General features: G+C 42.0%; 1 protein-coding gene across 1 annotated transcript in view; it reads left to right on the top strand.

Moving 5' to 3' along the window:
• laptm4a (lysosomal protein transmembrane 4 alpha) overlaps positions 1–14,202 on the top strand; it is a 31,116-nt gene that overhangs the window by 10,040 nt on the left and 6,874 nt on the right. Inside the window, exons 2-5 of the mRNA XM_038800157.1 lie at positions 3,508–3,628; positions 5,117–5,193; positions 5,303–5,425; positions 13,523–13,618. Of these exons, the coding sequence (XP_038656085.1) occupies positions 3,508–3,628; positions 5,117–5,193; positions 5,303–5,425; positions 13,523–13,618 (417 nt within the window). The remainder of the gene's footprint in view (positions 1–3,507; positions 3,629–5,116; positions 5,194–5,302; positions 5,426–13,522; positions 13,619–14,202) is intronic.

Below are 14,202 nucleotides of genomic sequence, written 5' to 3'. Positions count from 1 at the left end.
TCCTATTTGAGTGGTGCCACTGGACTCACTATCCCACCCCCTTTGCCACTCTGCTGTGCATTCAGAATGTATTATCTACAGTACGTACTACAGCAAGCTTACTTTGATTGTAATTTTGGACACTACCGCCAAGGACAAAAAAGCAGCAAGATCAAGGCAACACCATCACTTAAGCTCTGCTCACAATTCACGTAGTAAAAGTATTTACAGCACAGAATTGGGCCATTCGTCCTAGCAGGTTTATATTTAATGTGTATACTTCACAGGGGTCTCCTCCCACCCTCAGGGGCTGGTTTAGCTCACAGGGCTAATTGCTGGCTTTTAAAGCAGACCAAGCAGGCCAGCAGCACGGTTCGATTCCCGTACCAGCCTCCCCGGACAGGCGCCGGAATGTGGCGACTAGGGGCTTTTCACAGTAACTTCATTGAAGCCTACTCGTGACAATAAGCAATTTTCATTTTCATTTCATTTCATTTAATTCGCCTAATTCAATTGACATAGCCTGTTATTCCTCTTTCATTGTGCAACATACCATTTTTTTTTGCTCAAAGGCATGTGTGGGAACTTTTGAGTTGCTGAGCAGCTCAGAGGGCACATTGCCCTCATAATCACCCAACTTACAATTAAATACAGCAATGTTATTTGTCTCGACTACTTATTGTGATGGACCTCACCTTGGACATGTATTGCTGTTCCTTTATTGCAGTTGTGTTGAAATCCTTCAGTTCCCTGCTGCACACCCATTAGCACAAGGACTGCAGAGCAGGAAAACAAGAAGTGGGTGGTAGATGTGTTATGGCATCATCACAACTGCTTTGGAGAAATCTGCTGATTAGTTAGTTAACCTGAGGACTAAATTGACTAGTTCTATACTTTGGTGCCTGAGGGGCATGGGGTGATAGTGTACCTCAGAAAATGGTTTGACTGGGCAGGATGAGAAAGAAGAAAAGAGCCTATGCTTTGTTGCCCTCCATGAAAGTCTTGGAAGTAATTGGACGTTTTGAATCATGATTAATATGGTTAACCCTGAAGTAGATGTTTGATGAAGAGTTTACCCAAGTTATGTAGTCCTGAACATCTTGTATTGTATATGTTTTGTTGTGGTAATTGGAGGTGGGGTGGTTTACAAATCAGTGAACTGAATAATCAACGAAAGAATGTACAATTCCAAACCAGACCCCAACAGTGACTAGGATACTAGTCAGAAACCCCAATATTTTATTTGAATTTTGTAAGACTGAGAAAAGGATACTTCACTCCAGGAGTGATTTTGTGCAAAATAAGGATATGGTATATTAAATCAAACTTTATTCTTAATGCAGTATTAAAATATCTTTAATATCACGCAAGAAAATGACACAATAAACTTAACAGCTATCTTTTATTCCCACTCAAAATACTACAACGCAATCTTGGCGCATACACTTTTTAAATACAGTTAGCAGATCCAAGCATACCTGCTTCAGAGGTGTTCTTAGAGACTTTTAAGAGCTAGACCTGAACAATGCGTGATCTCTAGCTGAAGTCTTCAGAAACTGTAAGGTTTGACTTTCCGGCCAACTAACTCTCTCTGCTTTTCTAAAATGCCCGATGCTCTAGCACCTCCCATTAGTTACATCATCTTACTAAATTAACACAAAGGCCTCTAATTAAATGCTCCACATGGAACCCCCTTTAATACAAATAAAAACCATTAGCCCAAGCGTTTACGATGCTTTAATTGCACCTCTGACACCCAAAAACATAGTTGCCTTTCAAGCTAGGATTTAGAAAAACTCTACTGCAGCAGTCATGCACATAATAAACCTTTTTAACCATTGCTACACGAAATACAATATACTTGAAATTCCTACATTCAGAAATGTCACCGAAACATACCTTGCACCAACATCTGATCATTTTGGGAGCTGGCTATGTTTTCTGCATTACAACAGTGAATGCAATTTAGAAGTCTATCATTGGCTGTAAAGTAGTTTGAGACATTGTGGTTGTGAAAATCACTATATAAATCCAAGTCTTTAATTGAACTTTGTTTGCTAGTACCTTTGTTTCCCTATGTATGCTTGTCTGGCTTCCAGTAACGGAGGGCCTTGTATAACCAAAACCTACACCCTTGACTTCTCTTGGTATTACTCCTAAATACTGAAAGATGTGTAGATAGCCTATGTTCTATCATCACCTCCAAAAGACAGCACAGAGAGGGGCTATTATTAGTGTTATGCAGATCCATTCAGAAAAGCAGAAAGTTAGGTGTGTTATAATTGGGCAAAAGAATCAATCATGCACTCGCATTATCAGGATTGATGATTTTAAAAACAGACACCATTTATAGTTTCTGCAGCTCTTGATCCTTATAGAAGCTTCAGATTTAATTCCATACCTGCGGTCTCAAATTTGTAACAATGGACCCAAAACAAATCCCTCAATTATTACGGCCTTATTTTGCATTAAATTGAAAGTGTTGCACAAAAGGTCTTTTGAATATTGAGCGCATCCCTTTGTATCAACTTTGATTTGAATTAACCATCAAAACCTTAGTTTATTACTTAACAATTTTGCTGGCGTAGACAAAATATTCGATTTAAATCTGGATAGTAGGCCACTGGCATAAATGTATACATACCTGCCATTTTGCTTTGTATGTTATGCACTCCATATTTGGGCATCACCATTGCCTGTAACTTTAGACTTATACCACTAGCTGGAGCTCTACACGCTGCATTTCCTCATACCTACATCATCACTAATGCATTTGGAAATGTATTACGTCATAACTTTTGATGGGCATCTACTAGGGCCTTGGCAGTAGATTGAAAACCATATTTAGAAAGCTATTCTTAATGCAGTGGTCCAGGAATGTATGGGAACATCTCTACCCATTAGTCGGAGGAAGGCAATCAAAATGCTGCTATGGAGTACAAATAAGTCATGATGGGCTCCATAATCTACAAAACATTTTCCGTGCAACTAGAAGCATCTATAGACTTTCTTGTTTCTGTGAAATATAGGTGGTCTCTTCAGTACCAAGACCTATAGGCAAACTTGGCTTGCTTTACAAAAGCGAGTGTCATATTGATGACACTCATCAATTTAGGCTTTTTAAAAAGCCTAAAGACATACTAGAATTTGGGAATTCTGCAGACTGCACCTTGTGATTCATCCTAATTAATACAGTGTTGCTTTGCAGACTCACTAAGCCCTTGAGCTGTTTCCACCATTCATTAGATTGTGGATCAGCCATAATACAACTTCATATACCAGCTGTTGCCCCATATTCCTTACTAACTTTAATTAAGAAAAGTACATCAATTTTAAATTTTAACTGCTTATTATCTTGTTAATGTCATAGAATGGCTTTACAAGAGATGTAGGCAATGCCAAATATATTGACAGAACTTGCTTTGTGTTAGTTCTTTTCTACTTTATAATGTGTGTATGATAAAGGTATCAAATTGATGTTCTGAAGTCCAGTATTTTAGTTATTGTGTATAAATCTTTGTTGAGCAGGTGGTGAATTTACTGATGGGCATTTTATTGACTGTGGCAATAACTCACCCTGAAACAGTACCTCCACTGGACATACAATACGAAGTTATTGGAAACTACTATTCCTCAGACAGAGTAACAGGTAAGCAAAGTATTTTATATGCATGGCTTTTATTCCGTTCGTGAGCAGCTTCTTATCTCTCATAGTGCACATTGCAATGGCACCTTTTTCAGAAATAGTTCCTTGTGTTATAAATTTATATGCTGAAAAGCTGCGATTGTTTCTTCTGAAGATGTATAACATTAATGGTGAATCAAATGTTAGTCCAGTACCATGAGATACACAAGGTCCCACAATAGCAATGTAATGATGACCTGATGATCTTTTTTGGTGATGATGGTAAAAGGATTGCCCTGGATCACCAGACAGCACTTCCCTGAATAGTGCACAAATGTTGTGAAATTTATCCACCTGATGGGACAGCAGCAGAATCAGTTGGTTCATTCCTGTGTGGAATCATATGAACTAGAAACATTAACTCTGTTTCTCCACTGATGCTGCCAGAACTGCTGAGTTTGTCCAGCATTTTCTATATTTATGGTTTATTCCTGTAAATATTTAATGATAATGTGGCACACTTTACCTGATCTTGGCCATACAGTGAAGCTAGCTCAACTTTCTTGCGTAACTTGGATTGGAACAAAATCCAAACCAGCTGGAGGTATAATCCCTAATCCGATTGTATAACTGTTAATTTTGGAAGGTGCACATTGGAGCACTATGGAGATATTGAACAATTGACAACATTAGGGGTAGCACTGTGGCGCAATGGTTAGCACTGCAGCCTCACGGCACTGAGGACCCGGGTTTGATCTTGGACCCGGGTCACTGTCCATGTGGAGTGTGAACATTCTCCCTATGTTTGCGTGGGTCCCAGTCCCATAACCCAAACGATGTGCAGGCTGGTGGATTGGCCATGCTAAATTGCCCTTAATTGGGGGAAAAAAAAGAATTGGGTACTCTTGACAGCATTGATAATGGATGTAGATATTCCTCTGTGTTGTTAGTATTGGGAATGCCTTGAATTAACTTCTGTCCTGTATACAAAGAAGTACTTGTGCGCTCTGCGTTCTCCTTTGCTTATTCCTTCTTTTGTTGAGATGTAACTTATTAAGCAGAAAACTAAAATTTTGCACAATACAATACTTAGTTCTGGAGAAGCAACTTGTAAATGTAGGTAACTAATACACCCGTGTGCTGTTCATATGGAAATGTTATCCAAAGCTTAAGATAAATGTGCATAAATAGTTTATTTTTCTTAGGAGGAAACCTGAATTATATATTTTCCTTAATTATGAAGTGCTTTTGATCATTTTCTGGAAGAAATCCACAACCTAGCCTTAATATGTTTTAAATTGTTAAAGCCACTTAGCAGCTGTATCTGTGGTTTTTAGATTAGGACTCTAGCGTTCTAATGAAGACTCAATATTTGAGGTTTGAATGATAAACCTATAGATTTTTCAAAATCTCTGCTGCTGACCAGATATACTTAACCCATTGACTAAACTCCCTGTCATTAATATTATTTTATAAATTTCTTTTTTTCCCCTCCCCTTTCCCTCTGTATAGAGAATGCTTGTGTTGGCTTTACCATCTCACTTTTGATGTTTACTATCAGTGCCATGTTGGTGTATGGTGCTGTTACTGTAAGTACTTTCATTACTTTGCCTGAAAGGTTTATTTGTTCTTTGCTTATAATTGCTAAGTATGCAACTTTTTCTAATTGTTATTATTTGTTTTTTTCCTTTTATCCAGCATCGTGGAGGATGGCTGATTCCATTCTTCTGCTACCTGTTGTTTAATTTTGCCCTTTCTTGCCTTGTTGCTATCAGCTCTCTCACCTATGTCCCCAGAATCAAGGACTATCTGGACCAGCTGGTAAGTTTTAGTTAAAAGTCATATTTTGTAACAATTGGATCTTGGGGGTAGATCTTAGTGCTAATAATCCTAACCCCTGACATTTTTCAAATAATCCTGTGTTTACCTGTTGTCTTCAGTTTTGAATTTATAAGGACAAATATGTGGAGCAACTGAATTACAAGTACCATTTCCTCAGCCTTGTGCACTTATCTTAGGATGGTACTTCATTGCATTCTGTGGAAATGCTCCATTGTTGGTGGTGCTGTCTTTTGCATAAAATGTCAAACAATTTCAGATTGAAATAAATGGTCCAATGATGTGATCTACAGAACTGTAGTGTTCTCCTTGGTGACCTAGTCAGCAACCCCCAAAATAGAGTAGTTTATTATCCCAGTTTTTGCTGGATCTTGCAATGGACATCGTTTTCATGTTTGCTTACACTTCAAAACGTCACCTGGATGTAGACAGAATACAAATGTAAATTATTTCAACAATTGAATTGTTTGTATTCAACTTGACATACAGCATAAAAACAGGTGTTAAGTGAAGTGTATGATCTTTGGTTTATAAGTTTATCATGGTGGAACTGTATCTCTAAATGTAAACATAGAAAATAGGAGCAGGAGGCGGCCATTCAGCCCTTGGAGCCTGCTCCACCATTCATTGCGATCATTGGCCGATCATCCAACTCGATAGCCTGATCCTGCCTTTCCCCCCCATATCCTTTGATCCCCTTCGCCCAAAGTGCTATATCCAACTCCTTCTTGAAAACATATATACAGTTTTTTGGCCTCAATTGCTTTTTGTGGTCGCAAATTCCACAGGCCATTTCTTCTCGTCTCAGTCCTAAATGGCTTACCTCGTATCCTCAGACTGTGACCCCCTGGTTCTGGACACCCCAATCATTGGAAACACCCTCCTGCAAGTTCTATTAGAAATTTATAAGTTCCTTTTGAGATTGCGCTCGCACCCCCCACCCCAACTGACTTGATTTCTCCTCATCGTGTATAAGAACATAAGAACTAGGAGCAGGAGTAGGCCATCTGGCCCCTCGAGCCTGCTCCGCCATTCAATTAGATCATGGCTGATCTTTTGTGGACTCAGCTCCACTTTCCGGCCCGAACACCATAACCCTTAATCCCTTTATTCTTCAAAAAACTATCTATCTTTACCTTAAAAACATGTAATGAAGGAGCCTCAACTGCTTCACTGGGCAAGGAATTCCATAGATTCACAACCCTTTGGGTGAAGAAGTTCCTCCTAAACTCAGTTCTAAATCTACTTCCCCTTATTTTGAGGCTATGTCCCCTAGTTCTGCTGTCACCCGCCAGTGGAAACAACCTGCCCGCATCTATCCTATCTATTCCCTTCATAATTTTAAATGTTTCTATAAGATCCCCCCTCATTCTTCTAAATTCCAGCGAGTACAGTCCCAGTCTACTCAACCTCTCCTCATAATCCAACCTCTTCAGCTCTGGGATTAACCTAGTGAATCTCCTCTGCACACCCTCCAGCGCCAGTACGTCCTTTCTCAAGTAAGGAGACCAAAACTGAACACAATACTCCAGGTGTGGCCGCACTAACACCTTATACAATTGCAACATAACCTCCCTAGTCTTAAACTCCATCCCTCTAGCAATGAAGGACAAAATTCCATTTGCCTTCTTAATCACCTGTTGCACTTGTAAACCAATCTTCTGTGACTCATGCACTAGCACAACCCAAGTCTCTCTGAACAGCGGCATGCTTTAATATTTTATCGTTTAAATAATAATCCCGTTTGCTGTTATTCCTACCAAAATGGATAACCTCACATTTGTCAACATTGTATTCCATCTGCCAGACCCGAGCCCATTCACTTAACCTATCCAAATCCCTCTGCAGACTTCCAGTATCCTCTGCACTTTTCGCTTTACCACTCATCTTAGTGTCATCTGCAAACTTGGACACATTGCCCTTGGTCCCCAACTCCAAATCATCAATGTAAATTGTGAACAATTGTGGGCCCAACACGGATCCCTGAGGGACACCACTAGCTACTGATTGCCAACCAGAGAAACACCCATTTATCCCAACTCTTTGCTTTCTATTAATTAACCAATCCTCTATCCATGCTACTACTTTACCCTTAATGCCATGCATCTTTATCTTATGCAGCAACCTTTTGTGTGGCACCTTGTCAAAGGCTTTCTGGAAATCCAGATATACCACATCCATCGGCTCCCCGTTATCTACTGCACTGGTAATGTCCTCAAAAAATTCCACTAAATTAGTTAGGCACGACCTGCCTTTTACGAACCCATGCTGCGTCTGCCCAATGGGACAATTTCTATCCAGATGCCTCGCAATTTCTTCCTTGATGATAGATTCCAGCATCTTCCCTATTACCGAAGTTAAACTCAATGGCCTATAATTTCCTGCTTTCTGCCTACCTCCTTTTTTAAACAGTGGCGTCACGTTTGGTAATTTCCAATCCACCGGGACCACCCCAGAGTCTAGTGAATTTCGGTAAATTATCACTAGTGCATCTGCAATTTCCCTAGCCATCTCTTTTAGCACTCTGGGATGCATTCCATCAGGGCCAGGAGACTTGTCTACCTTTAGCTCCATTAGCTTGCCCATCACTCCCTCCTTAGTGATAACAATCCTCTCAAGGTCCTCACCTGTCATAGCCTCATTTCTATCAGTCGCTGGCATGTTATTTGTGTCTTCCACTGTGAAGACCGACCCAAAAAACCTGTTCAGTTCCTCAGCCATTTCCTCATTTCCCATTATTAAAACTCCCTTCTCATCCTCTAAAGGACCAATATTTACCTTAGCCACTCTTTTTTGTCTTATATATTTGTAAAAACTTTTACTGTCTGTTTTTATATTCTGAGCAAGTTTACTCTAATACTCTATCTTACTCTTCTTTATAGCTTTTTTAGTAGCTTTCTGTTGCCCCCTAAAGATTTCCCAGTCCTCTAATCTCCCAGCAATCTTTGCCACTTTATATGATTTTTCCTTCAATTTGATACTCTCCCTTATTTCCTTAGATATCCACGGTCGATTTTCCCTCTTTCTTCCGTCCTTCCTTTTTGTTGGTATAAACATTTGCTGAGCACTGTGAAAAATCGCTTGGAAGGTTCTCCACTGTTCCTCAACTGTTCCACCATAAAGTCTTAGCTCCCAGTCTACCTTAGCTAGTTCTTCTCTCATCCCCTTGTAATCTCCTTTGTTTAAACACAAAACACTACTATTTGATTTTACTTTCTCACCCTCCATCTGTATTTTAAATTCCACCATATTGTGATCGCTCCTTCCGAGAGGATCCCTAACTATGAGATCATGAATCAATCCTGTCTCATTACACAGGACAAGATCTAGGACCGCTTGTTCCCTCGTAGGTTCCATTACATACTGTTCTAGGAAACTATCGCGGATACATTCTATAAACTCCTCCTCACGGTTGCCTTGACCGACCTGGTTAAACCAATCGACATGTAGATTAAAATCCCCCATGATAACTGCTGTACCATTTCTACATGCATCAGTTATTTCTTTGTTTATTGCCTGCCCCACCATCTCGTTACTATTTGGTGGCCGATAGACTACTCCTATCAGTGACTTTTTCGCCTTACTATTCCTGATTTCCACCCAAATGGATTCAACCTTATCCTCCATAGCACCGATGTCATCCCTTACTATTGCCCGGATGTCATCCTTAAATAACAGAGCAACACCACCTCCCTTACCATCCACTCTGTCCTTCCGAATAGTTTGATACCCTCGGATATTTAACTCCCAGTCGTGACCATCCTTTAACCATGTTTCAGTAATGGCCACTAAATCATAGTCATTTACGATGATTTGTGCCACCAACTCATTTACTTTATTCCGAATACTACGAGCATTCAGGTAAAGTACACTTATGTTGGTTTTTTTACCTCTGTTTTGAATCTTAACATCTCCAGTTTTATTCCTTTTGTTATTACTGGGCCTATTCACTGTGCTCCCCTCAGTCACTGTACCTTGTACTGTCGCCCTTATGGATTTCTGACTATGTCTTCTCTGCCTTGCACTTTTCCCCTTACTTCCTTTTGTTTCTGTCCCTGTTTTACTACCTTCCAACTTCCAGCATTGGTTCCCATCCCCCTGCCACATTAGTTTAAACCCTCCCCAACAGCTCTAGAAAACACCCCCCCCCCCAGGACATCGGTTCCAGTCCTGCCCAAATGCAGACCGTCCGGTTTGTACTGGTCCCACCTCCCCCAGAACCGGTCCCAATGCCCCAGGAATTTGAATCCCTCCCATCTCTCGAGCCACGCATTCATCCTATCTATCCTGACATTCCTACTCGTACTAGCTCATGGCATAAGGAGGCCATTTGGTACATTGAGTGCAGCGACCATCTGAAAGAGCACCCTACCTGATGCCAGCCCCTCACCCAATCCCTGTAACCTTTAGGACATTATGGGGCAATTTAAAAAACATTTTTATTCAAGGCATTTTCATATAAACAAACAGAAGCAGCAGAACAACCAAACATCTCGGAAAAACAACCAGCACCACTCTTTCTTCCCCACCCATTTCTCAGTCCCGCTGACCCTTCAAACCTCAAATCAATAAATGGCTTCCACCTTTGGGTGAACCCATCCACCGCCCCCGACAAGACAAACTTAACCTTCTCCCGCCTCAGGAATTCCGCCAGGTCGCTCACCCACACCCCTGCTTTTGGCGACTGAGTCCTGCCACCTGAGCAAAATCCGTCTCCGGGCTAGCAGGAGGCAAAGGCCAAAACATCGGCCTCTCTCACCCTCTGGACTCCCGAGTCATCCGACACCCACAATATTGCCATCTCTGGATTCGGGACCACTTCCACACACAGCACCTCGGACATCACATTTGCGAATCCCCTTAAACGTGGACATGCCCAGAACATGTGGACATGATTTGTGGGCCTCCCCCCACACCTGTCCTCTACTCATCCTTGCCACCGTATAAAGCGCCCTATGTATCACTTTGAACTGGATGAGGTTTAGCCTCACACAGGACGAGGACTCATTCACCCTCTTTGTAGATATCGGGCACATTCCCCTCTCTATTTCGTCCCTCGACAGCACCTCGTCTTGCAAACCCAGGAAAGGACGGCATCTCTCTCCTTGCAAAGCCTCGCACCTGGGCAACTCGTACTGTTCCTCCAGGTCCTCCAACTTCGGAAATTTTCCCCCTAAAAACCGAACATTAAATCGCTCAATCCCTGCCTGCTGCCACCCATGAAACCTTGCATCCAGCCTTGCCTATGGTTGTCGCAGATTGGTGCCTACACTGAGGCATCCTCCATAAAATCTGCATCGCCCCAATTCGCACCATAGACATTTACCGGAACCACTGGCATTCCCTCCAACTTTCCACTCATCATCACATATCTCTATCTCTCTTTTCTTCTTCCTCCTCCTCCCCCCCCCCCCCCCCCCCCCCCCCCCCCCCCCCCCCCCCCCCCCCCGGATCGGCTACAATACTCCACACCTCGAACACTACCTGGTTATTAACCAGCGCCACCACCCCACCTCATCTTCACATCCAGCCCACCCATCCATTCCTCAACCTTGTCGGACCCCTATCTTCAGGTGCAATTCATGCAAAAAAGGTCACGTGTGCCTTCAGACTCCTCGGGTGCGCAAAGACATGCAGCCGTTTGACTGGCCCGTTCAACCCCTCGCGTTCCAAGTGAACAGCCTGATCAGGGGTTCACTGCCCCTTTTCCATGTTGATCAGTCATACCCCATTTTGAGCCAGACAGGGTCACGCGACCCTCCAGGCCCGTCACCGATCTCCTTCCAACTGCACCACACCAACCTTGTCAGCAGCCCCCACCCCCAAATCTGTAGACGACATGAAAGTCAGTGGTAGAAAGGCAAGTTACGAGAGGGATATTGATAGGTTAAGCAATTGGGCAAATGTTGGCAAATGGAGTTTAATGTGAAGTTAATTTTGGAATGGAGAACAAAAGAACATTTAAATGGAGAAAAACTGCATTAAGCTGCCAACACAAGAGACTTGGATTTACTCGTGTACGAAACACACAGCCAGCACATGGGTATAGCAGGGAATCAGGAAGGCTAATGGAATGTTGGCGCCGATTTCAAGGGGACTGGAGTAGGGAAGTCTTGCTGCAATTGTCCAAGGTACTGGTGAAACCACATCTGGAGTACTGTGAACAGTTTTGGTCCACTTATTTAAGGAAAGATATTATTTCATTGGAGGTGATTAAAAGAAGGTTCCCTAGGATGATCCCCGGTTTGGAGGGGTGGCTTATGAGCAAAGGTTAAGCATCTTGGGACTCTACTCATTGAAATTTAAAAGATTGAGAGGTGATCTCATTGAAACATTTTGGATTCTTACGGGACTTGACAGGACAAATGCTGAGAGGATGTTTCCCCTCATGTGAGTGTCTAGGACCAGAGGGCACTGTCTCAGAATGGTTGTACCAATTTAAGACTGAGATGAGGAGGAATTTCTTCTGCGATTGAGTCTCTGGAACTCCTTGCCACAGACAGCTGTGGGAACAGAGTCGCTGTGTATATTTAAGGCTGAGATAGATTCTTGATCAGTAAGGAAGAGAATGAAGGGTTACGAGGAAAGGACAGGAAAGCGAGCGTGAGGTGAGGCATGTCAGAGCAGCCATTATCCTATTGAATGGCAGAGCAGGCTTGAGGGGCTGAATGGCCTTCTCCTGTTCCTATTTCTTATGGTCTTATAGTTGGTTCTGGGACGCTATCCTGAAAAGCTCCTGCAGCGATTTCATAGAATTTACAGTGCAGAAGGAGGCCATTCAGCCTATAGAGTCTTCACCGCCCTTGGAAAGAGCACCTCACTTAAGTCCAGCCCTCCGCCCTATCCCCGTAACCCGACCATACATTTTGGACACCAGGGACAATTTAGTATGGCCAATCCACCTAACCTGCACGTCTTTAGACGGTGGGAGCAAACTGGAGAACGGGGGGTGGGACGGGACCCATGCAGGCACTAGAAGAACTCCACACAGACAGTCACCCGAGGCTGCAATTGAACCCAGGACCCTGGAGCTGTGAGGCAGCAGTGCTAACCACTGTGCTGCCCTGGTAGCAAGTTCCATATTGTTACCATTCTTTGGGTAAAGTTTCTTTCTAAGTTCCCATTGGATTTTTTGGTGACTATCTTATTGATGGTCTATAGTTATAGATAGAGAAATACAGCACAGAACAGGCCCTTCGGCCCACAATGTTGTGCCGAACTTTTGTCCTAGTTTAATCATAGAATTTTGGACACTAAGGGCAATTTTTCATGGCCAATCCACCCAACCTGCACATCTTTGGATTGTGGGAGGAAACCGGAGTACCCGGAGGAAACCCACGCGCACACGGGGAGGATGTGCAGACTCCACACAGACAGTGACCCAAGTCGAAATCGAACTTGGGACCCTGGAGCTGTGAAGCAATTGTGCTATCCACAATGCTACCGTGCTGCCCTTATGCTCTTCCCCACAAGAGGAAACATTGTCTCTGAAAACTTTTCATTATTTTAAATACCTCTGTTCGGTGCGTGGCCTTTTTTTTTTTACAAGAGTGACTCACCCCATCAATTATTTCCTGATACACACCCGCATATTTTTGGCATCATCCTTGTCAACCATCTCTGCATCTGTCCAGTGCCTCATTTCAGAATATGGTGACCAAAGCTGCCGACAGTCTAATGGTGGTACAGTATGAGTTTACAATAACTTCCATGCTTTTCAATTTTATCTCTCTATCAATATCGCGCCTGGGTGGCTTTTTATATGGTCCTTCTAACCCACGGTGCAACTTTTAATGAACGATGTATTTGCATGTCAAGATCCGTTTTTGTTCCTGTACCCCATCTAGACTGCTTCTTCCAAGTAATAAGTGACTTCAACAAAAACTACTACTTCAGATATTTATATGTTGAACTTAATGTGCCAATTATTTGCTGATTAACATAAACGGATAGATATTCAAGCTATATTATTTATTATATGCATATTTTGAGATCATTTTTTTGTTTTTGTGATGTGCAACAAATATAAACTGGTTAATATTTCAAATGCACAACATAAATGTTGTATTCTTTTTACAGCCTGACTTCCCTTACAAGGATGACCTTCTTGCTTTGGACTCCAGCTGCCTTCTACTGATAGTTCTACTTTCTTTCACCATTATTATAACTGTTAAGGTAAGGCAGTAGAAGCAAAACCATAGCAAGATTTGCAGTTTGAACATGTATGACAATTTGAGTAAAAGATGGTTGTGTTTAAAATTCATCATAATTGCTATATTTAATTGTAGAACAAATAAAAAGCTAGAATCACAAACATAAATATAGAAAGATATCTGCAGAAACACTTCTATTAAAACACATTTTAAAAAGAATGACCTGTGTAAATCACCAAACAATCAATTTATAGACTGCATAGGTCAAGTGTCTCATTGTATAAATGTACTGTTCTGAGGGGCTGGTTTAGCTCAGTGGGCTAGACAGCTGCTTTGTGATGCAGAACAAGGCCAGCAGCGCGGGTTCAATTCCCGTACCAGCTGAGAATTTTGAATTCTCCCTCTGTGTACCCAAACAGGTGCTGGAATGTGGCAACTAGAGACTTTTCACTGTAACTTCATTGCAGTATTAATGTGAGCCTACTTGTGACAATAAAAAGATTATTATTATTAATCTGTAATATTCACTGAAGAAAATAACTCTTATAGAGGGCTATAAAATAACGAGGGGCATAGATGAGGGAGATAGTCAACATCTTTTCCTGA

This window comes from Scyliorhinus canicula, chromosome 6, assembly GCF_902713615.1.
Source record: "Scyliorhinus canicula chromosome 6, sScyCan1.1, whole genome shotgun sequence".
Classification (NCBI taxonomy): domain Eukaryota; kingdom Metazoa; phylum Chordata; class Chondrichthyes; order Carcharhiniformes; family Scyliorhinidae; genus Scyliorhinus; species Scyliorhinus canicula.
Note: the sequence above shows the minus strand (reverse complement) of the source record. Positions and strands in the feature narration are given on the sequence as shown.